Source organism: Seriola aureovittata, chromosome 22, assembly GCF_021018895.1.
Source record: "Seriola aureovittata isolate HTS-2021-v1 ecotype China chromosome 22, ASM2101889v1, whole genome shotgun sequence".
Classification (NCBI taxonomy): domain Eukaryota; kingdom Metazoa; phylum Chordata; class Actinopteri; order Carangiformes; family Carangidae; genus Seriola; species Seriola aureovittata.
This window is the reverse complement of record NC_079385.1, coordinates 12,659,583-12,682,027: the sequence shown is the minus strand read 5'-3', so window position 1 is coordinate 12,682,027 and position 22,445 is coordinate 12,659,583. Positions and strand designations below refer to the sequence as shown.

Sequence of the window (22,445 nt, the reverse complement as noted above, 5' to 3'; positions counted from 1 at the left end):
CACAATCCTAGTGGTACTGCAGGTTTTGGGTAGAAATCTGTTCTGTTATTTTTATATTTTCATCTTAGAAACATAGAGCAAATGATGTAAGGCAAAAACTAAAAGACGAATCTATATGAGACATCATAGACTGCATTCACACACTTCAACAGCTGCATCTTCTCATTCAGAGTTATGGCTGTAAATAAACACACCTTAACGCTACAAGCTGGATATCGACCGCCTGGATCCATAGTATCAAATGTTGCCGTCTGTAGCCGCACACATGTAGGATCATGACACAATATATGGAAGATAAAAGCCAAATGCACTATTGAGTCTCCATTTAAACAGCCCTCCAGTGCCCTTCATTGTGATCCTCAGAGGCAGTTATGAAAACATCATCAAACAGGGAACCTCAATTCACAAATACCTTGGGAAACACTGTAGTGTTAGACTGCACCGTACAATGCAGTGATAAACTGTTGTTTTCCCTTGTCAGTGTCTGGGCTTTTATTTTATGAATGTGAGGTTAGATTGTGTTTTGATAGAGTATTAAGTGGGATATTGATATGAGCTGTTTGGAATCGTTCCAATATTAGTTTTTAGATCCTGTGGCTGTCTTATCCCGTCTAAAGTATCATGTCAGTCCAATATTTACATCTTTAAATACAATGAACAATCTTTGAACTCCAATGGGCATTTAAAAATAATGTATACAAATAAGCAGCAAAAATGTAGTAATAATATCTGTAATAACAGTAGCCCTTCAGTCCTCTTTTGTGTCAACTCAGTGCTCCTTCATTGTCTAATTTGTGTTTTCAGAAATATTTCATAAAACAAAATGACTCAATAATTCAGGGAAAGAATTCAGGAAAGCTAATTTTGTAAAAGACATCTGTCGTCACCCTCTTTGACCTCCCTGCCCCTCAGAATCACACACGCCAACATACCTCTGAGCCAGACAGATAAAGCTGTTTAATATAGAGAACCTGGCCTAATGGCATCTTCAGGGGCAGCAGTGGCATCACATATGCTAGATAAACAGCCTAATAAGGCTGCCACACCACCACACTATTAGATAGCTCTGCCAGGGGGGTGTGTGTGTGTCTGTGTGTGTCTGTCTGTGTCTGTGTGTGCGTGAGAGAGAGAGAGAGAGAGATGAAGGAAGTTGGTGGCATGGCTTTTGACAGCTGCTAAAATTGAGTGGTGGAGTGTGAGGGACCAAAAATCACAGCAGAGAAAAACAGCTGCTGCTTGTTTGCCCAGAAGGCCAGATTGATGCTGCCGATCGCCATCTCTTCCAGCGTGTTGGTGTGCATGAGAGAGAAATATAGAATTTATGGAGGTTGTTGGAAATGATAAATGCTAATAGCCCCCATTTTAACGTTTATGGAACATTTATAGACAAAATCAGGTTCCCTCCCGCCTCAATTTTTTTATGTATTTTTATTTGTTTTAAGAGATTGTTTTATCTCATATGGTTTTATACCTGTGCAAACTCTCAGCAGCAGTGTTACTGTGTAATTTTCCGCTCAGCTGGTGTTCTTGCATTGGAAGTACGTAAAGGGGACGGCTCAGAGATTTCTAGACCTGGGGGCAGCCACTTTGCAATTTTCTATGTCTTTGCGCATGGGCTTATAAGAGAGAAACTGTGTGTGTGTGTGTGTGTGTGTGTGTGTGTGTGTGTGTGTGTGTGTGTGTGTGTGTGTGTGTGTGTGTGTGTGTGTGTGTGTGTGTGTGTGTGTGTGTGTGTGTGTGTGTGTGTGTGTGTTTGTCTGTCCACAAACGGGAGTAACAGGGTCATGGCCAGTGGGCCAGGTAATGACTCTCCCACCGGTTCCTCCATGCGGATTTCTGCTCTGTGGACCACCACTCTTAATGATAGTACAGGGATGCACACTGACTGTTGTGTGTTTGTGTGTATGCGTGTGTGGTTACGTGTATGAGTGAGAGATGTGGCCTGGCTGAATGTAGATTTGTGTCATTTGACTGAATCTGACATAGCTCCTGCTCTGCAGTAACTTATACAGCCTGGGGCTATTAGTATGTATAGGATTCCATATAGTGTCTGATGATGCATGGGTAGTATGGTAATTGGGTTTCAGTTGGACTACAGAGTGCCTATTTGTTGCTTATTGATTTACCACAAACAGCAGTGTAGAGCCAGAAACAGTTGTGTAGAAGACAATAAATACTTTAAAAACTCAGGTGTTTCACTGCAGGAGGTTTTATTGCTTGTAGGATATGCAAACATGTAGAAATGTAGATATATATCTTCAGTGTATATATATACAGGCTGTATATACTTGTAGACCATTAATGTTTCTAATGCTTGTGTATACCTGTGTGTGTGTGTGTGTGTGTGTGTGTGTGTGTGTGTGTGTGTGTGTGTGTGTGTGTGTGTGTGTGTGTGTGTGTGTGTGTGTGTGTTTGTGTGCGTGCATGCATGTACATTCACATGTGCGCTTGTTTTCCTCCAGCGACATGAGCATTTGATTGAGCTGAGGATGCCTGGACCTCGGCTTTGTGAGAATTTAATAGCTTTCATTTCCCAGCCTGCTTGACCTTCTCCATGCCTCACATTAGATATGCATTACACCTGAAGTCTCACATGGCCAGATACACCTGCACCCTCTCTTTAGTATATTCTCTCTATGCTCCCCCGAGCCCTGCAACCTGTGCCCCACTCATACTTGACTAGTTTCAACCACTAGTTATGATGCAGCCTTATGCCAAAATATATATATCATTTTTCCATCATCAATCTAAACTCAATACTTCATAATGACAAAGTAAAAACTGAATTTTAAGAAAATTTTCCAAATGCATTCTGTAGTAGTCTCACAGCTGATGATGCATATCAGAGCAAAAAACCAAGACATGAGGTGAGGTGAACTGCTTGAAGAGCTCAGAGACAGGACTTTATCAGTACACAGATCTGGGAAGGCTACAAAAAAATTCTGCTGCACTGAAGGTTCCCAAGAGCACAGTGGCCGCCATAATTGAAATAAAGTGACTTTTTTGAATTTAGCGTAAGGCTGCACCATAACAAAATGTGAGGAGATTGAAGGGGTATGAACACTTTTCTGAATGTACGATATATTTTGTTCCCATACCTTCAAAATACACAAGGACACTGTGTTTAATACTGATTTTGGCCATTGTGTTTATTTTTTGTTGACATCACACTACATTTCATTGAATGGTTTTTTCCTAGTCTCCTGCATGAGTCACAGTTCGGTTCTTAGAATTATTTTTCTCTTTGTCCATCTTCTTTATCTAGTTTTCAGTCATTTACAGCATATGTCTTGTTTTACTGGTGCACATTTCAAACCCAAAAAAAGAGGTGTTGCTCCTTTTTTATGTTAAAAGTCACTTTTTAAGACAGACATACAGAAAAATTTTAGCGGGCCTGCAGTGAATTAGAACTATTTGATTTCATCAAGCCGTCATTGTGCTGATTATGGATATTTTTGTGTACACATACTACAGAGAATAACAGAGAATAATCTTGTATTTTAAACATTATAGCCAATTGAATTGTCAAAAGGGCTAAATGAAAAATATTGTGTGATGAAATATATTATTTACGAGACCATCCAGCTTTGAATGGCTGACAGCCTCATCAGCAACAACTGCAGAGGCAAAAAATCCATCTCTGCCCTCTCCTCAGTCTCACTCTAATTGTATCACCTTATCAAAGGCTGGGAGAAACAAGAGTGCAGATTAGTTTCCTTTCAGGGCCAATCTAACCCTTTCAGCTCACTCTCTCATAATGTGTCATTGCCAGTCAGTCAAACAGCTCTGCACAACAACAGTATTTACTAACCAAATGAAGACATGTTGGATGTCAAATTCTCCACAAAAAAGATAGCCCCAGTCAGGCTTTTTATGACTGTTATTTGAAATCTAAATTGCTTTGATTTCTGGGGTTCTCTAAATGGTCTATTCTTCTATATTTACAAAGGGTGGGAATGCTTCATATTGTTACAAACGATGCAATCTTTTTTTCTTTCAAGGTCTGTCTGGATAGTAATTGAAAATAATTATCCAGTGCTTTGCTCTGATAAAGCCCACCTCTTACATCAGCTAAACCATGTATGGCATTATCTTCAATATCCTTTCAGTAAAGCCCCAAATCAGCCAGAGCAGCTACATAAATTCCCCTTTAGTGGTGGGTGTGCACACTTAACTTAATCCAAATCAATAAGTGTGCATGTCCTACACATTGGTGAGACATTCAGTCAGGATGCAAGACTAGTTCTTAAAGAAAAAGTCACATCTGTTAGCTGATGTCACCCATGAGCAACTCACTTGGGTTTTCTGCCAGTATATGCAGCAGAATGAACATTAGGGTATAACAGGAAAGACTGAAAAGTAATCACATTAGAGCTGCGTTCCCCACAATGAAAGTAAGGAAGTTGTGTGCATTGGTATGGACATTTTTCTCCAGTGTGTGGGTACCAAAAACCAGACAGTTTAGTATGAACACTTACCAAATGCCAAAACATCACACAAAAGTTTCTCCTGCCTTGATGTTTTTTTTTTAGGTAAACAGTTGGCGGATGACATTGAGCTGCAGAAAAAGTTAACCTGGGGTCATTTTTTTCTCTGGCATACTCTGTGTATTGTTGGTACAGCCCTCTGTGATGGCACTCTTCACTGCGCCATTGCAGTAGTCTCATTGAATTGAGACGTTGCTGTTGCCCATCCCTTAGGGAGGCAGAGAGATGAAAAGAAGAGAAAAAGCCTCCCTGCATGGTCGTCCATGTCTGGGTTTTGAAAGCTAATCAGTCGACCTGTTGGCTATTTCATCCTGCGCAGCAAGTCTGTGACCCTGTGACTCAGAGAACGAGATGAAACTTACAGTCCCTGCAGGGCTATATGACATCTCCATAGACAAACAGAGGCTTTCCAGATACTTGCAATACAGTTCACTGGCTCGCACTGCCACCTCTATTAATGTCCGATATGACATTTCAGAGTTGGTTGAAGTTTGTGTGCAGTATAGTTGGCAATGCAAATATAATGATGGGATAAAAGGCAATCGCTGTTGATAGTCAGATTTGATTCACTAAAGGGGGTAGGCTGAAAAGAAAGTCTACAGGAAGTTACACAACATATATATATACAGTCATATACATGAGCAAATATAAGAAAGTAAATACATCCAGTTGGCTATTGGTTCAAAGCACTAGCAACATTGAATGTGGTATTTTTAATATGATAATCTCAAGGATTAACAGGTAAATGAAGAAGAAGATCCCATTTTAGTTTTCAAATATAAATTCATTTGTTTTGCTTGTAGAATCTGGGAGAAGGTCAAACATGGACTGGACATGGAGGAAAGTAATCCATGCCACATTGAGCTTCCCTGAGACTGATGTCCTTTGCTTTCGGATGTTTGTTTTTCAAGATGTCCATATTTACTGCACATTTGCATTACAAGCGAAATAAATTGGCCCCTGTCCTCTTTTTTAGAGCAGACTGATATACACTCTCTAATAATAATAATGTATTAACAGGCCCGGTCCAGTTATGCCAGGTTCAGTTTTTGCTCTCATCAACTCACGCTGCCTCATTATGTCTTGTTGGCTTGTAACTGTATTAAGATACATTATAAAAGTCTGCAGACGATAAAACCTGTGGACTGCAAATTTTCGCAGAAGTAATTATTGCTCATAAACATTGTATATTGTAACTCGCATACATATAAACCCAAGCTAAAAATGTTATTTGCTGTGAGATGGACACTAACAAGTCTTTGCAGCATGCCTCCTCTCATTTGTTATTTACAACATCTAGCGTCTCACAGAGATGATGTCATAAACCTGGGCCATATAGGGGCATAACAACATTTATGAACCCTCATAAATAGAAATATGATCATCGTAGAAAAGTGAAACATCAAAGTCACATTTGTGATGCGTTTGTGTTTACTGCATTCGCACATGGAAATGTGTGGATAAAATAATAGATTCCCTATGTTTAAATTTGACATTTTCTTTCAGCAGTGTTATTGCTGTTAAAAATAGTCAGAGGGCTGGTTCATGACACCTTATGTCAAACATGAGCAGTGGTGGCTAAGGTGCTGCTTGTGTAAGAAAACCAGAACCTGGAAAATTACCAGTTATTAACACATTGTCAACGAAGATGACAATATTGAGAAATGATGGTGTTCACGACTGAGGGCTTCTCCTTGAAATACATCTCCCTCCGGTCTTACTGTATATGACGGCATTTGAGTAAAGCTAATCTAGGGGCAACTGCATGCCTCACTCATTTGTTATGCATTAAATATTCATTATTTGTTATCAGTGTCTGTTATTTTGTCACTTGTATTTTCTCTATTAATATGTCCCATTATATTGCTCTCAACATCCCTCAGGAATCAATAAAATGTAATGTAGCTGTCCAATGATATTGAATAGAACAGTGTTTAGATGTATATTTTGTGTGTGTGTGTGTGTGTGTGTGTGTGTGTGTGTGTGTGTGTGTGTGTGTGTGTGTGTGTGTGTGTGTGTGTGTGTGTGTGTGAGAGAGTGTGAGAGTGAGATAGAGATTTATAAATTGACATGGTGCGATAACCACCCATTTGTTTATTTGCTTGTAATGATTCAGTCACTCATAATGATGATTCACTTACACAAACGGTGCCAGGAAATGCTAATAATGCCACAGTGCTCATATTTTTGGCATGAAATTTTAGGTTTTTCTTCCAAAGCACAATGTACAGTGACACTGTCAAGGAACAAACACGTGGAGAAACATTATTATAGAAACACTCACACACAAAAGCGAAGCACTTAAACAAAATGTCCTGCTGAGCATCTTTTTACAGTGTTTTTTTTCCCTAGATGTCAACAACAGACCTGTGGGCATGCAGGGAAGCAAACGAGTGTGTATGTTTATTATATGTATATTTGTAGGGGAAAGTGTGCAATTGTGGGTTTTCTGTGGGTTGTTTGCCTGCGGGTACTTCTATGTTGCGGTCTTATTAAATCAGGGCTAGAAAAGGAGGAACAGACAGGAGTGATAGAGAAGCACAAAGGAACCCAAAGCGATTAAAGCCCCACTCAAACCGGCTTAGCAGGGAAAGCTTCACAGAAAGCCAACAATGGTTGCCTTCCTTTAAATCTTGCTTCTCTTTTGCTTTCCTTTCCACTCTCTCTCTCTCTCGCACTCTTTACCTCTCCTCCTGTTCTCTCCCTCTCTAAAACAGATTATTTCTTTTATTTTTTCTTTATGTCTGTCTTCTTTGCAGCATGTTAGGCTGCTTAACTTTACAATACTCATGTCAGGTCAAAACCCACCCTCCCTCAGTCTTTCCAATTCAGGATAAAAAGCTCCTTGCTGCATAAGGTATTACTGTATCTCAGACGTCAAACGCCTCGAAAGTCTTTCTTTCATTTGTTCATTACGACCTCTTCCTTTCTTTTCATTCTTTTATTTCTCTAAAGGAGTTTGAGGGCACTCTCTGGATTTGCCAGGCTTTTAATTGCACTGCAAGTTTTTGTCTAAATCAATAGGGGATTAAACTTGAAAAAGTTTATGAGGGGATTAGATGAGAAGAAGAGGGTGTGGGTGTTTCGAGAAGAATAGAAGGTTGAGGTTATATCGCAGTTTACGCTGCTGCATTTCTCACTAAATTTATCACAGGACATGTATTTATCAACAACACATAGTTTCGTCAGTGTTATGGCAGCTACTTTTGCTGTAATAATCGACCTATAAACTTTCCACTGCAAGACTTTGGCGGGAATGAATTGCAGCTTACATACCCTGTTCTCTTATAAGCCCACTGAGATATTCAGACTATGGGGATAACCCTGCTGTATATCAAGGGATAGTGTTTGGAACAGGAGCCAGTAACTTCCTCTTACAACACAAAGGCTCCAACCCCACAAACCACTGCATGGGACTGGATTAGACGTGGTTTGGTATAAAGAGGGAAAGAATTCATTCCTGCGCTCCGCCAACATCCACATCTCCACCTGCATTTGGCATTGCCCATGAATGCCAGTCTTTAAGACAGCTTTACAAAGACGAGGCCTACCTCTGTCCCAACGGACCGGTTCCACTTCCACATATAGAGCAACCATTGTTTTAAATGCAACTGCTCCCACCCCCTGGAGACCAGGTTTCCATTCACTGGACACTGCCGCTGGTCAGTTGCCAGAGAGGAAATATGATAAATGTGTCTAACTCCGTCTGTCAGGGAGCAACGGGACATTCTCTTTTTCCCGGGTGCCAGCAGGTGGAAAGGGGTAAACCCTGGTCAGGTTACCACGTGAATGTATGTGCACGCGCGCGTGTACATGAATTTGTAATCCGCGAATAAAACCCCCTCTCTTGTGTTTTTTCCAGGTGCGCCAGAAAGGAGAAATGTGAGCGCTCATCAGAGCCGCGGCGCTTTGCATCGGACATCAAGCAGTGTGTGCGTCTCAGTGTCCACCCAAACAACATCTCAGTGTCCCAGTTTAGTGTCACGGTGAGTGGAGAGAAACACACTATTCATATATACTGAAATGATCTAAAGGTTTGAGTAGATGCACAGTATTTACCATATAACTACCTGATTCACCTTCATGTGACCTGCATTATTGCTGCAGCTTTTCTTTTTCAAATGGTTTAAATTAGATACTAGTTGCCATTGCCTTATTGTTTTATTACTATGCTTCTTCCTTGTTAAATTTATAGAAAATATTTGGTCAAATTTGAATGAGAAGTAACTGAATATATTTCTCTGTCAATAACAAAGAAACACTCCAACCAAGCATTTCTTTTAGTTTTGTCATTTTGCAGTAAACAGTGCGGATTGCTGAATGTGTTGCGAGTGTGTTGTGAGAAAATCTTGCCTGGCAGATTGACAGTATTACACACTCAAGCATAATTTGTAATGCGATGTAATTATGCTCTAGATACTGATTAGTAGCCAGTGTTAACTTTGTAATCCTGCTTTACATTATTTTACTGCCTGCCAACATGCATCCTTGAAATCCTGACCTTACAACTTCCTGTCCCATCCAGTGAAATACTTTCCCAACAAATGTCAACAATCATTAACAGCACACAGTTTAGCTCAGCTGTGTTTATTGGGATTGTTGGCAGCTAAATGCACCACTTTTTTCCCCTGGACATTTCATTCTAAAACAGCTGCCAGATTTAAAGGGTCTGAATTGTTTGTGATTGTTTAAGGGTATTGATTAGTGTGTAAGGACCTGTGATCCATTGCAACAAAAAATATCTCTCTGCAGGAGCTGGAGAAATACACTGCTCTTGTTGAATAGTTGTTTGCACTCTTACCTGTTAGGTGAGAATGTGAATACAGATGCAGTGTCATTTGTATTATGATGCTTTATTTTGTTTATATTGCTATATACAGACTCTGATGACTATGCTTTTTTAGCTGATTAGCCTTGTGCCGCACTTGAGTGAAATGAATCAAATAGAGACCTGTAGCTGTTTCCTCACTTTATCCCCTTGCACTGCACCAGATTTAACCTGAGCCAAAGGTCCATTCTGATTTGTTGATAATTTGTCACTGGGACAGGAAGAGGCTGCATCTAATGTTTTTAAGTGGCTGTGTATGTGTGTGCCCACATGTGTGTATCCCTATGGATGTGTGTGATTTTACTGCACAGTATTGACAGTGTCTGAACACATCATGATGTTTCATGGATTCCAAAGCTTACTGTTGAAAGATAAGCTATTTTAAAGGTTATAACACTGAATGTTATGAAAATCCCACTGACCTTAACCACCTTAAGTGATGTCACATTTCAATTCCAATTTCCTATTTAATGGCGCTTTGGAAATGGTTTTGAATCTCAGAAGCCAAGTGCATAAATATCCAATGTGATTTTCTAAGGTCAAGCCTAAATGACTATTTTCCTTCCATGTTTCTCTGAGGGTCACACAAGGTGTTGATTTTCTAAGGTAAACCTCTGCATCTCTCCTAATGATATTCATGGGGTGTGTGTGTGTCTGTGTGCATGATGTTGCTCAAGCCTGAGCCTTTAGAGAGTGTTTAACCTTTTCCCAGCAAGAAGGCTTTAACCAAAGGCTATGCCATCATCCAACTGATTGCAGGGCAGGGACTTCTGCCAGACAGACAGGGGCTCCTTCTTGACCTTTGCGGTATTAAATATTTGTTTGGAAAGATACGCCGAGGCATTCTTGAGAGAAACTGATACAATTCGCTGCTGAAATCAGACCCATCATAAGAAAAAAAATCATTATTTTCTTTGATTTTTTATCTCTCTTAGGTCATGAAACATTTCCACTGTTATATTATAAGTTTCATGGGGAATGGTCTCTATATGCATACATATGCTCTTGTTCATTAAAATGTCTATTCATTTCAGAAGCTATAACAACTCTAAACGCAAATAGAAACATTACTGAATTACAATGGCATTTATTATTTCTGGTTAAATAGCTGAAATATTGCCATTTATCAGCACATACACAGTCTTGTTTTATACATTACAATAAATGATGTCAAAGTTAAGTCAGAACAGTATGAGCAAAGACATTTGTGGGCAAAGTTTGTGACTTACTTTTTGATAAATAATGTAAGAGGATGTAAAAGTTCAAGTCGAATATTTCTTCTCTCCTGTCTTTTTTATGGCATGTAACTGCTTTTGAATAAATTCTCTCCGCAGCCAAGACATTTTTTTTACCATGGCAACATTAACAGCCCATCATCATATATCCCCAGCATTAGACATGGTGTGTTATAAACCACAGGAGGGCGTGTGTGTGTGTGTGTGTGTGTGTGTGCACGTGTGTGCGCGTGTGTGTGCGCATGTATGCGTGGCGAATGTTTCTGTTAACATGAGTGGGTTATTTTCATATTTATTCAGCCCTGCTGTGGCTAGGCTTGGCCGTGACTACTCGAAATGTAATTGAGGAAACTCAAGGTCTGGCTGTATTCCCTCCTTTAAAAGAAAAATAAATTAAAGTGGGAGAAGAAGGTGAGAGGTAGAGTGAGCAACGAAAGAGAGAGTGGATGTGTAAGAGATAGAAGCCTGGTCATGCAGTGTCCATCTTATGTGGGAAGCTGTGTATCTGTTCACACGCGCACTGCCGTCTTTTCATTAAACAGCAATATAAAAACAGCTCAGGTCAGCCCTTCTCTGCCGCTGAGGCAGCTTTCAGCATCACATCACAAGTGTACTATGGACTGCACCTCAAATCAATGCCCAGACCAAGGCCCAGTACAGACACGCATTTCCATCAATATGTATATTTTGGTCTTGACCCCACTCCACCTGCCTTACCGACCCTCTTTTTTTCTTCTTCTTCTTTTTCTTATTCAAGGACAGTGTTTTTTTTTTCCTCTCCTGCTCCACCTGAAGCCAGTTTTTGCTGAGGTGCAGAGAGCTTACACAGCGTTTTCAAATGAAGTGTGAAAATTTGCATTCTATATTTCCCAGAGAGTCCTCTTTTCCCTCCCTGTCCAGCAGCTTGTATGTCTGCCCTTCTCTCCTCCATTCTTTACTGCCTCATTTGTTCACCTCAGTCTTCCTTCTAGTTCTCTCTTCCTCTTTCCGTAGTCTCTTTTCATCTTGCACTTGCTTCAGCCATCTAAATTCGATAGGCTTGTTCCATCTCTACTTACTCCTCATCCTTCCACTTACCTTGACTTTCTGCACTTATCATTTCTCTCACTGTCTGCCATAAAAACACTCTTTTTTGTCATTCAGCCAGAGAGTCAGGATGTTAAGATGGAATGTGAAATGCATACAGCTCATTGATGCCATGAGGCATTATGGGAGATGGTCAGAAAGGTAGTGGTGCTTGTGACTGTCAGATACAGGCTACTAAGATGACACTGATTTCAGTTTTAAGTCATTCTGTGTTTTTCTGCATCAGAGTGTTTTGATGTTGTTTGGCGCATCTGATGCTTCATTCAAGAGTCCCCTGGTGGCTCCTCTGGCCACTGACCGCCCTGCAGATGGATCTTTCTTCTGCACAGAACTTGCAGCTTTGCCTCTCATGAGTAATATTATGTTACAGTCATATTTGAAGAACATATTGGCTCCTAAACTGATCTGAAGCGCTCACAGATGTGGGAGTCTGATAGTTGGGACGAAGATCTAAGTTGTTTATCTCTGATGCAATTATGCCATGCCTCATCAATAGAAATTTAAACTGATGAATTGTTGTTTGTTAAAAAAAAAAAAAAAAAAAAAAAAACTGACTTTGTGAATGTGAAGTCACTCAGAAACAATGCGTGTCTGATTCATCCCTGTTTTGTTATCTGTAGCTGGTGCTAGTTCATCATAGTGTCACAGCTACACATAACTGTCATGAGTTCATTTCATTATTCTTTCACTATTTTTCTTATATGAGTCCATGCAGTTACTGCAAAGTGAATATTAACAGTGAATATAACATTGCACAGAAAGCTATTAACACACTTTTCTGTCTTTCTCTTCCTACAGTTGGTGTTGGAAGCCCATAATGTCCCAGAACTTTCTGCGGGTGTCAACTGCACCTTCGAGGATCTGGCTGAGATGAACGGCTTGGTGGAGGGAAACCGAATCAAGTGCTTTTCACCTGCTGAGAAGGAGATGCCACGCATTATTGTTGACAAAGGTAAGGGTTAACCCTATTGGGTTCAGGAACTGTACTATTCCATGCCAGCTAGTGGTGTATGTCACATTGTTCAATTTGATGTTGCGTTGTGAACATATACAGATAAAGACATCAGTGCCTGTGATGATCTGGAGGATGCCTGCTGATAACCTGTCGAAAGGTTATTTGTAATATTGAGAAAAATATATTAAAAAGCCATTGCCAGAATCAACAAGTGATTAACATTAGAGCACCTGTTGAATACATGCCAGGGAAGCACACGTTCATCTGGATGTTTTCCCTTCAGTCAGAACCATGATAGACCTAGGGCTACAGGTGTTCTATGAATTTTTTTGTTTTTCTCATTGCCATCAGTAACTCAACAGGCCTTGGAGCACTGCCTTAGGATATGTTTAGAATTGAGTGAACATTAGTTATTAGTCTGCCGTGGGATTTATTTACCACCTTCCCTCAAAGTGGATATGTTCCGGAGGGAGCGATGGGACCCCAGTTAACCCCAGTGCAAGAAGAAGAAAATCAAGCTGCACAGCTAAGTGTTCTTACTACAGCTAATTCAGAGCGTGGAGATTACACAGTCCCTGCAGACAATGTCACTGTTTCTATTACTTTCAAAAGGGTAACAGCTGAAACGTTTCTGATGTTATTCATTTCTCAAGCAAAGAGGGGAAAATATTTTTTCTCTTCCTTGTTCCACTGCTCTTCACCTCACCTCTCCGTGGTCGGCTAAGCCTGGTCTAATTGAACCAAGCTCCCATCTGGGAAGGCCTGTCCCCAGGCAGGTAATCCTCCATTACCAACCCTCAGTGTGTCCTCATGTTGCGATAATGAAGATGCCATCCTTCCATAGTTCCACAAAAAGAAAATGAATAATGAATGAAAAGAGAAATAGACAGAAAGAGAAAGATGGTGATCCATCAATAATGCTCAAAATTTACATACAAAGGAATGCTCCCTGATGGTTTTTAGACAATGTAAGAAAATGGTATTCACACTTGCTTTTTGTCATTTAATCTATATACATCTATATATTGTTTATTGGTATTGGATTCAAAAGGCAAACATGAGGTAAGTGTAGACTAAAATACAGAGACGGAGTGAGAAGACCAGCATTCATTACAGGGCTGGTGAGACCTTTTTAGTGCTCAGCTGTACACATGCACACATTCACATTTTCCCTTATTCATTCAGTGTACCCACATTAACAGGAGCATCACTCACACACACACACACACACACAAAATAAAACACACTGCAATAAAATGATTCACAGATAGACAGCACGCAGATGTACAGCTGACAGGGAGCCCAAGGGTGCTTTAGGGAATTAAAAGCATTTGTTCAATATTTGCCATGTCAGTCACATGTAACGCTGGTGATGCTGCTGTTATGCAAACATAGATGTGTAAATATGTGCTCTGAGACACACACACACACAATGAAGAACCTTTTGCTTTGTCTTTCTCCCACACCCAAACATACACGCTTATATCCTTTTCCTATGTCAGGAAGAGGAAAACATTCCACGAACCTTTCATCTTCCATTTTCACCAGCACCCATTAGTCTAAGCATGGTTGAAAGAGTGTAAAGAAGGGAGATAGGTAGATGGAGTGAAGAGAGAGAGAGAGGGAGGGATGGATTTTGTTAGCAGGCTTCAAGGTAACATTTAGGTGGCCTAATTAGGACAGATCCGTTGTCAGCGGTGCTTTACTGTGATTGATGAATGATTCCTTCTTTGTTAGAGAGATGGAGAGAGACACGGGGGAGAAGAAAGAGTCGCAGTGTGGAAGGAAGCGAAGAGACCTGTGTGTAGAGATAGAGTGGGGATGAGAGAGAGCAGTACAGAGGTAGAGTAGCGAGAGCAGTTAGATGTGTGGATGTGCTGTTGAATTAAACATGAACTCCTTCATTAGGGCCAGACAAAAGGACACACCAAATACAGATGAGGCGCAAGCTTACATACACACACTTGCACACAGACACACACGCACACGGTTTTTGTTTCATCTTCCTCCCCCTTTACCTTGTCAAAGACACTCTCAAAGACTTTTCCAGGGGAATATTTTCCATCCCAAGGGAAATGTGTGTGCACCAACTTTTATTGTCTCTTCTAAGGTGGAAGGGATAGGGAGACTTAACCCAACAAAACCCTTCTTCTCTCTCTCTCTCTCTTAAGATACTACCTTTACCACTGCAACAGGCTGAGCACCTGTGGCTCAAAGCAGTGCAGTCATATTGTCTTCATGGGAAAAATGTCTAATGCAACTAGACACTGAAAAAGGATACGTGAACAAGTGAATAAAATTGTGCTGGAAAAGTAGCTATTTCGTTCTACCATTATTATTATACTGTTATATTTTTCCTGTTTGTTTCAAAAGTTGAATGAAACCATCAATAGTGGGTTCAATAAATGAGTTCTGAAACAAAAGCAATCATTGCTGCTATTAGTTTTTTTTTTTCTCCTTACCTTGCCTTTTCTTTCTACCTGAATAAAAAATGTACCTCTATGTATCAAACTCTTAATTTTGACTCTGATGTATTTTCTCTAGGTGACCACCAGATTGTGCAGCTCTATCTCAAGTCCAAGGAGACAGGCCTGGCATTCGCAAATACCAGTTTTGTTTTCTACAACTGTAGTGTGCACAAATCGTAAGTCTGACCACTTAAAGATTTCAAAGTTGTTTTCAGATGTGTAGTTGACATTTTTCAGATTTTACAGAGAAGTAAGAATTGCACCGGATGGCCAAAGCATGCATCATTTGTAGTCAGTTTGTCACTCTCCATTGACATTTCAAGTTGGAGTACTCTAGCAGACAACTTATCAGAATTCTTAGCCCTTCATATTGACAAAAAAACTTACTCTGACAGTGTTGGAAATATTTATTGTATACATAAGTAAGTAGGCATATTGAGCTTTTCTTCTCCAGTGTATTTGCTTCAACTCAATACTAATTCACAACGCTGCCTTCCCTCTCCTCTGCTCTCCATTCAGGTGTCTGTCATGTGTGAGCAGCCCCTACCAGTGCCACTGGTGTAAATACAGACATGACTGCACCCACGACCCTCGCACATGCTCCTTCCAGGAGGGACGAGTCAAGAAGCCTGAGGTGAGCCTCAAACCAGGGCTGGTGATACAAGTGTTTTATTAGGTTTACATCTTTCTTACATGAACAGCAGTTATTCAGTCTTCAAACCGCACCTTAATAGGTGCTGCTGAGAGAGAGTGAAGCCCTCAATGGAGATTTGAAATGTGTGCAGGAGGCCCAAACTGTCTCGCAGCACCTCTAGGTTCAAGGACAGTCAACATGTGGCCCATTAAGAGAATGTCCAAGAATCCCCATAATTTTAATGCTGACCAGCTCCAGACAGCCTTTTCGTAGTGGGCCAGCTAAGTAATAAAACACAGTGAAATAAATTGAGGGGAAATGTTTGGCTACATGAGACTAATAGCTATCATTCTAGGTTTCACATGCAAAAAGAGTTATGTTAAAAGGATTGAGACACCTTTCAGCTGTAGTGCTTCCATCTGGCATGAGTCTCCTGGCATGTCTCGCTCTTGACTGCACATCAAAGGGCAGTGGAAGCTAATAAAACAGAGCCATTTCCTCTTGCCCATCCCTATTCCCAGCGACAGCTTAGTCTGTGTGAATTATCAATAATATTGGCAGCCAGTTCTATTCCCGTCGAAGCAGAGCCCACTGTAATTAGGCTGCTCTGCTGCAGAGGACATGCTACTCACTGGATGGGGTACATTCAGTGAATGCCCCCAACCCGCCTACTTCCTGTCCTGTGAGAGGGGTCTCACTCTGATTTAGAGTCATTGCCACAGTGGCGGCCTTCAGAGTAGTGCATGGAGGTAAAAAAAAAAAGGTTTGGGTATGTGCCTGTGTTCGTGTGTAACGTCTGGTGTCGGCCTGTGGGTACAGTATGTCTGTGTGTCTGCATGCTTCTTTGTATTTCTATGTTTGTGCGTATGTGTGTGTTTACAGTTTTTGCCTGCCTGAGCCATGCCAATTCACGGTACTTTTTCTGGGGAGGGTTTTACAGGGAGTTAGTGGCCTGTTAATCCTAGCCTGAGGTGAGCTATGATGAAGATCACTACTGCTCATGTCTGGGTTGGCAGGCGCTGCACGACGGGCAGGGACAAGCTTAGCCAGATTGCCTCCTTTGATGAGCAGTCTGCTCTCAATTGTGTTATTCCACCCATGTTTCCCCCGAGCCATTCAACCTGCGCAGACGATATTATTTTCTTTTTCTGCCGTTTCCATTATCCTTTTGAACCTTCTGCTTAGTCAGGCCCAAGCCTCAGTCTTTGCAGGTTTACTTTTCCAATTAACTCAGGCGCTGGTGGTCAATATTGACTGAGGATAATAATGTGTGAATCTTCTCCTATTGTGTTGACAACTAAAAGAAAACCATAAATAAAGTGAGGGGGATTTGGTATTAGCACATTAATGACGTCCCTTTTTTGACATGTTGTTTCAGAAAAAGCAGGTGTTTTGCAGGCTTAATGACTTTTAATTTGCTTTTAATTAACCCCTCAAATCCAAGGTCATGTATTTGCTGCCAGATTTTTGGTTGACGTTTTGAATTAATAATTTAGACACACACACGACCATCCAATAGAATCATTCTCAAATTTGATGAAGGGAAACAAGTCAACTTTTCTCGATGAAATGGGATGGCCTCTTTCTGCTGGAGATGATTTTTTTGTGTACTATTACAATTAAGGGATTTCAGGCAGTGATCTGAATAATCCCTCAACGCTATGCTAATGATTGACGCCAGGCAAATCTCCCTACTGGTTGAGCTTGTTGTTAGTATGCATGGCAGGACAGAGTTAAAGCCAGGCCTGGGCGTACAGTGAGTGCCATTCTATTCATGCCAGCAATGATATGGGCTTTCGGATCAGACGTTTGCCTGTTGGCACATTAACCAAGGCCACGTCCCATCTTGCCCTCCACACATCTCAAGGACTTAGCTGTTCTGATGAGCCTCACTGACAAAGAACATGCATGCAGTTCCATTTGGTTACACCAAATAAATAGCCAAAAGTGATTCCTGACCACTGCTGTTCTATTGATTAAGAGATGAATAGGCTGTGCTTGTTTACACAATAAACGGTGTGTGTTTTCCTGCATATTTAGCACTTTCTCAGACCACATCCCCCATCCCTAAAATGCACACAACTGTCACACCTAAAGCAACTTATGAAACTCAGGACACTTCCTGTTCTCTTTGTCTGATGAAAATCACAGGAGAATATTTCCCTTTCCTATTCTGCTTCCTATAACACAGCATTCTCACATCCTGATCTGCTGCCAAGCCTTTCCCTAACATATTCAGCTCCGAGGAAGAAACAAAACACACAAAAATATTAATGTTACCGAATTCATATAATTTTTCCCCTAGCACATATATACTCGTGCATTAGTTACTTCTTGTCTGTGTTGTGGTGATCGACGCCTGGGAGTTTATTTGCCAGGAACTTTATTGATCAAGTGATCAATTTAATTTTATTAAAGAAGCTAAATGCCAGCAGTAATAGCTGTTAGTTGCCAATATTAGACCGAGATGGTGGAGAAAGGTGCTTCAGTTCAATCCAAATCAATGTCATACACAGGCACTGACTGCTGAGGAGTCAGTTGAGTATTAACAGAGTGAAGAGAAAAGGGATATGTCAAAATTGAGTATGAAAGGAAACGAAACAAAGTGGAAGAGAAATGACAAAATGAAGGTACTGAAAGAGAAAGATTGAAGAGCTTCACTATGCTGCTTAAACTGCTCTAACATAGGGACCTTGCTTGGATTTCATTTAACCTCGGTCTTTTTTTTTTCATTTGCCATCATTACTAGTGGTAATAATATTATAAGCACCATGTGAGTTCCTACCATAGAACCGAAAAGTAACTAACTACTGCGCTTGTGTTATGCGGGAAATTATTACTGGATTATTGCATGTGCACTAACTTTTGGTTTTACCTTGAAATAAAGTAGATTCGGTAATCTATATAAACTGTTTGTTTACGATCTGGGGGTGTCTTGTGTTTGTTGCCCCATCAGTCTTCATTGTTTTGGCAATGTCACCGTCCTCTCACATCTCGGCAGTCAGTTTAGTGAGTAGGATTTTATCATAGCCAATGGAGATGATGGCCAAAACCAGAGTTGTAATAAATTATCATGTTCCTTTAAGAGCAAGGACAAAGAGGCTGAGTGAGACCAAAAATTGCAGGAGAAAAAAGCAACAAAATGGCAGGATAAGAACAAGGTGAGAAGCAGCAGGAAAGGAGGGAGGGTGAACAGAGAGCAGGAGAGTGTCTTTGCCCAAGGCTCTGTAGGAAATGATAAAACAGAGGCCAGTTAAGGAGAGCTCTTGGTAACCACAAGGTGTGTGTGTGTGTGTGTGTGTGTGTGTGTGTGTGTACGTGTACGTGTACGTGTACGTGTATGAAAACTTAAGATCCTCTTCATCTTCACACCCTACCCTGCTATAATTATGGGCCTCTCTCTCTCTTTCTTTCGCTCTCACACTCCCTTGCTTCAAACTATGCCAAGGGCTTTTACATTCACAGTTCCCACACCGCTTCCTACTTTCTGTCACTCTCGCTATCTCCACCCTTCACACCTCCCACCAGCCTCTAATTATCAGATCTAAGTAGGTCCCTGAGAAGAAAAGAAGTCGGGAAAGAGAGGGGGAGAGAGAATCAGTGTTAGTTGATAAGAGAAATGACAAGGGTCAGTGAGCTAGATAGGACGAATAACACAGGCTTGGTTTAGAGAGCGATAAATGAAGGAGGAATAAAGCACGAGCATGAAGGAGAATCAGAGATGAGGTCAGACAAAACAATGAGTCAGTGATGGAAAGAGGAAGAATGAAGGATAATTATGTAGAGAAAAAAGAGAGGTACCAACTTGATTTTCAAAAGTCAGTGCTTATTATGTTGTTATGATGAGTCATGCTGTTGACAGGTACTTTTCTCTTTCTAGTGCTTTACTCCAAGTCCCTGATTACATGACTGTAGGACTGTCACTGACGTTCACATCTTCACATACAGCCACCTCCCTTCACGTTTAAGATGTATTTTAGTCTCTCTTGACTACTACTCAGATCAGTTATCTCTTCTTTCAGCCAGGAGAAAGATATTTAAGTGTTGTTTCACCCAAATATAAAAGAAACTTCCCTAATTCTACTGGTATCGACTCGTGTAGATAGTGTTGATTAAATTTATCCAGCTTTTGAGATATCCACCAAATCAATGGCAGCATTTGTCACATTACTGTAAATAATCCACTTAACTATTGACACTTAGAAGTGTCAAGGAAAAATGTTTAGAATTTGGTCTGCCAATTATTTCGTGTAATCAGGACTCTGTTTGTGAAAAGACATGTTGCATTTTTTATGTAATTTGCAAATGATGTAAACACCACAAATGAAATTCACCTTTCTAGTTTTATGGTTGCAGTAGAAATATCAGACAAATATCTTTTTAAAAAAATCCAAGCAAATAACTCACTGCATGGCAATACCACTAGACTTAATTGACAAAATGTTATTATTATTCTTTTTTTTTGTAATGTTGGTGAATTTACTCTTTCAACGCCACTAATAAGTAGCCTTCTAAAACACTGCAAAGTTTTAATATGACCATCTTACCACATTTCACTTCTCCACCCCACTCTCCTTCTCTTCCTCCTTCTGTTGCTTGGAGTCAAGCAGCTGACAGTCAACAGCCTGGTGGAGTGGAGAGCTTCAAGAGTTGCAAATTTAAATTTTTGTGTCTGTACGATGGCACACAGCGAGAGCATGTGCATATGTATGGAGTTGTGTTTGTGTTTATGTACTATGCGGCTTGTGCACGTGTATCTGTGAGGTGATTTGCATTTGCTCCTCTGTTATTTATCGCACCTCAGTCATCGGGGGTAGAAAGGGTGGGGAGCAGCAATAAACGCAATGACATCAGATCAAGTTAACGTCGACGTAAATCTTAACAGGCGACAGCGAGTATAACTGCCAACGCCACAAGCATCAGTAGCCAACGAGGATATACACATGTTTGTCCAAACCACTGAGAGCCCACTTGGCCTCAGGGACTGCTGGCAACGATCATGGTGTGTTACATGAGTGTGTCTGAGTGTACATGTATACATAGAAACAGAAAAAACAGAGCTAAGTGGGAGGAAAAACACAGGCTATCAACAGCTTACATGCTTGTTTGTAGATTCCTTTCCACATCATGAATTTTTCATTGTTTTACTATTTCCTCTGTCACAAAATAAAAATTTGTTAGAATTAAGATTAATTAAGTTATGTTATTGATTTTAAACAAGACAAGGGGAATGACAGGCTATACTGCTAGCCAGGTTGATGGTGTGTGTGTGTGTGTGTGTGTGTGTGTGTGTGTGTGTGTGTGTGTGTGTGTGTGTGTGTGTGTGTGTGTGTGTGTGTGTGTGTGTGTGTGTGTGTACAATCTGCAGTGCTGGGGGAAGCCTGCGTCAGAATTACAGGGCAGATGACTGGTTTATGGGTTTAAATAAACTTGTGTGTACAAGCCTGGGTGTACTTGTGTGAAAGAGTGTGTTTATGTGTGACCATGTAAGATTATTAACCTGAGACCACATTCATGTGTATTTGGAGCATAGCTGTAAAAATAAATAAATGACTGATGTCAGTGTTGTAAAGAGTATTGTGGAAGGTGTTAATGAAATGTTGAAATAGTGAGAGGGTGTGTGTGTGTGTGTGTGTGTGTGTGTAGATAGCTGCTGCTCGAATTTGCATTTTGAAGTTTTCCATCTCCTTAACATGTTGTCATAAAGGCGAGATGATACAAGAGATGCTGTCTGGCTTTGACTTGTGGCGTTTATCTTATACTGTAATGGGATTCCAAGGCTATAGTGTGTGTGTGTGTGTGTGTGTGCGTGCGTGCGGGAGTGAGAGAGAGAGCGAGCATACACTCATATGATATGTCAGTGTGTTAACCTTGGATCTGTTTACATGTACCAGAAATGCTCATTTTGGTGTGACTTTAGATTTCAGACACTTCAGTGCATTTAGTTGGGATGCCCTATGTGTGCGTGTGTGTGTGTGTAGTCCTATCACCTCATCACCATATGCCACTATCAGTGCAGATCTGTGTCTTTGAGATTCAGCTCAAGTCACCATGTTAAGTCATACGCCAGTGCCTCCTATGCCTTCATTTCCACAAACCAGATCAAATTTATTGTCCCTATTGTTCAAGTGTATTAACTGGAAGAGATGTGATTAAAAATGGATTGCATCTCTCTTTGCTCTCCTACTCATTTTCGTTCTCCAAATACGACCCTTCGTTCTTAGGAAAATGAGATTTGGAAGAGCAAACACGAATGCACCACCTCTTCCTTCCTCTCCACCACCACTGAACTCACTCACCCTGTGTGTCATTTATCTATAATGACTTTGTGAATAGTGTCACAGAGCGTTCCCCCCTCTCTCACCACACAGCCATCCAGTCAGTCACTCAGCCTAACCCAATCAAGTGGCTTTTAATGAACTTCAAACAAGTGTTATCACCCAGTTCAACGTGCGCTATGCTTCACTCCCCCCCAGCTCCATCCATGCGGGGGTTCACCTTATCTGCTCTCCTTCTTTTCACCCTCTTTCCCTCTGCCTCTTTGACATGCTAAGGCTCCTCCTGTTGCATACGCTTAATGGTATTTTTTGCCTCTTTCAGTCGCTCTGTTCTTTTGTTGTTCCTCTCTCTCATTTTGCCTATTTTGCTGTCTCTCTATCCACCGCTCTTCAGCGAAAACATGAAAGTTTGCAAAGTACTTAGGAAAGTGCTGTTCTCTATTTACTATCTTTACCCTCTTTTACATCTCTCCT

At 40.8% G+C, this 22,445-nt stretch overlaps 1 protein-coding gene across 1 annotated transcript in view; it reads left to right on the top strand.

The window, feature by feature from the left end:
- The window catches only part of plxna4 (plexin A4), a 241,531-nt gene that overhangs the window by 165,911 nt on the left and 53,175 nt on the right, over positions 1 to 22,445 (top strand). Inside the window, exons 6-9 of the mRNA XM_056367398.1 lie at positions 8,350 to 8,473; positions 12,435 to 12,588; positions 15,136 to 15,235; positions 15,579 to 15,693. Of these exons, the coding sequence (XP_056223373.1) occupies positions 8,350 to 8,473; positions 12,435 to 12,588; positions 15,136 to 15,235; positions 15,579 to 15,693 (493 nt within the window). The remainder of the gene's footprint in view (positions 1 to 8,349; positions 8,474 to 12,434; positions 12,589 to 15,135; positions 15,236 to 15,578; positions 15,694 to 22,445) is intronic.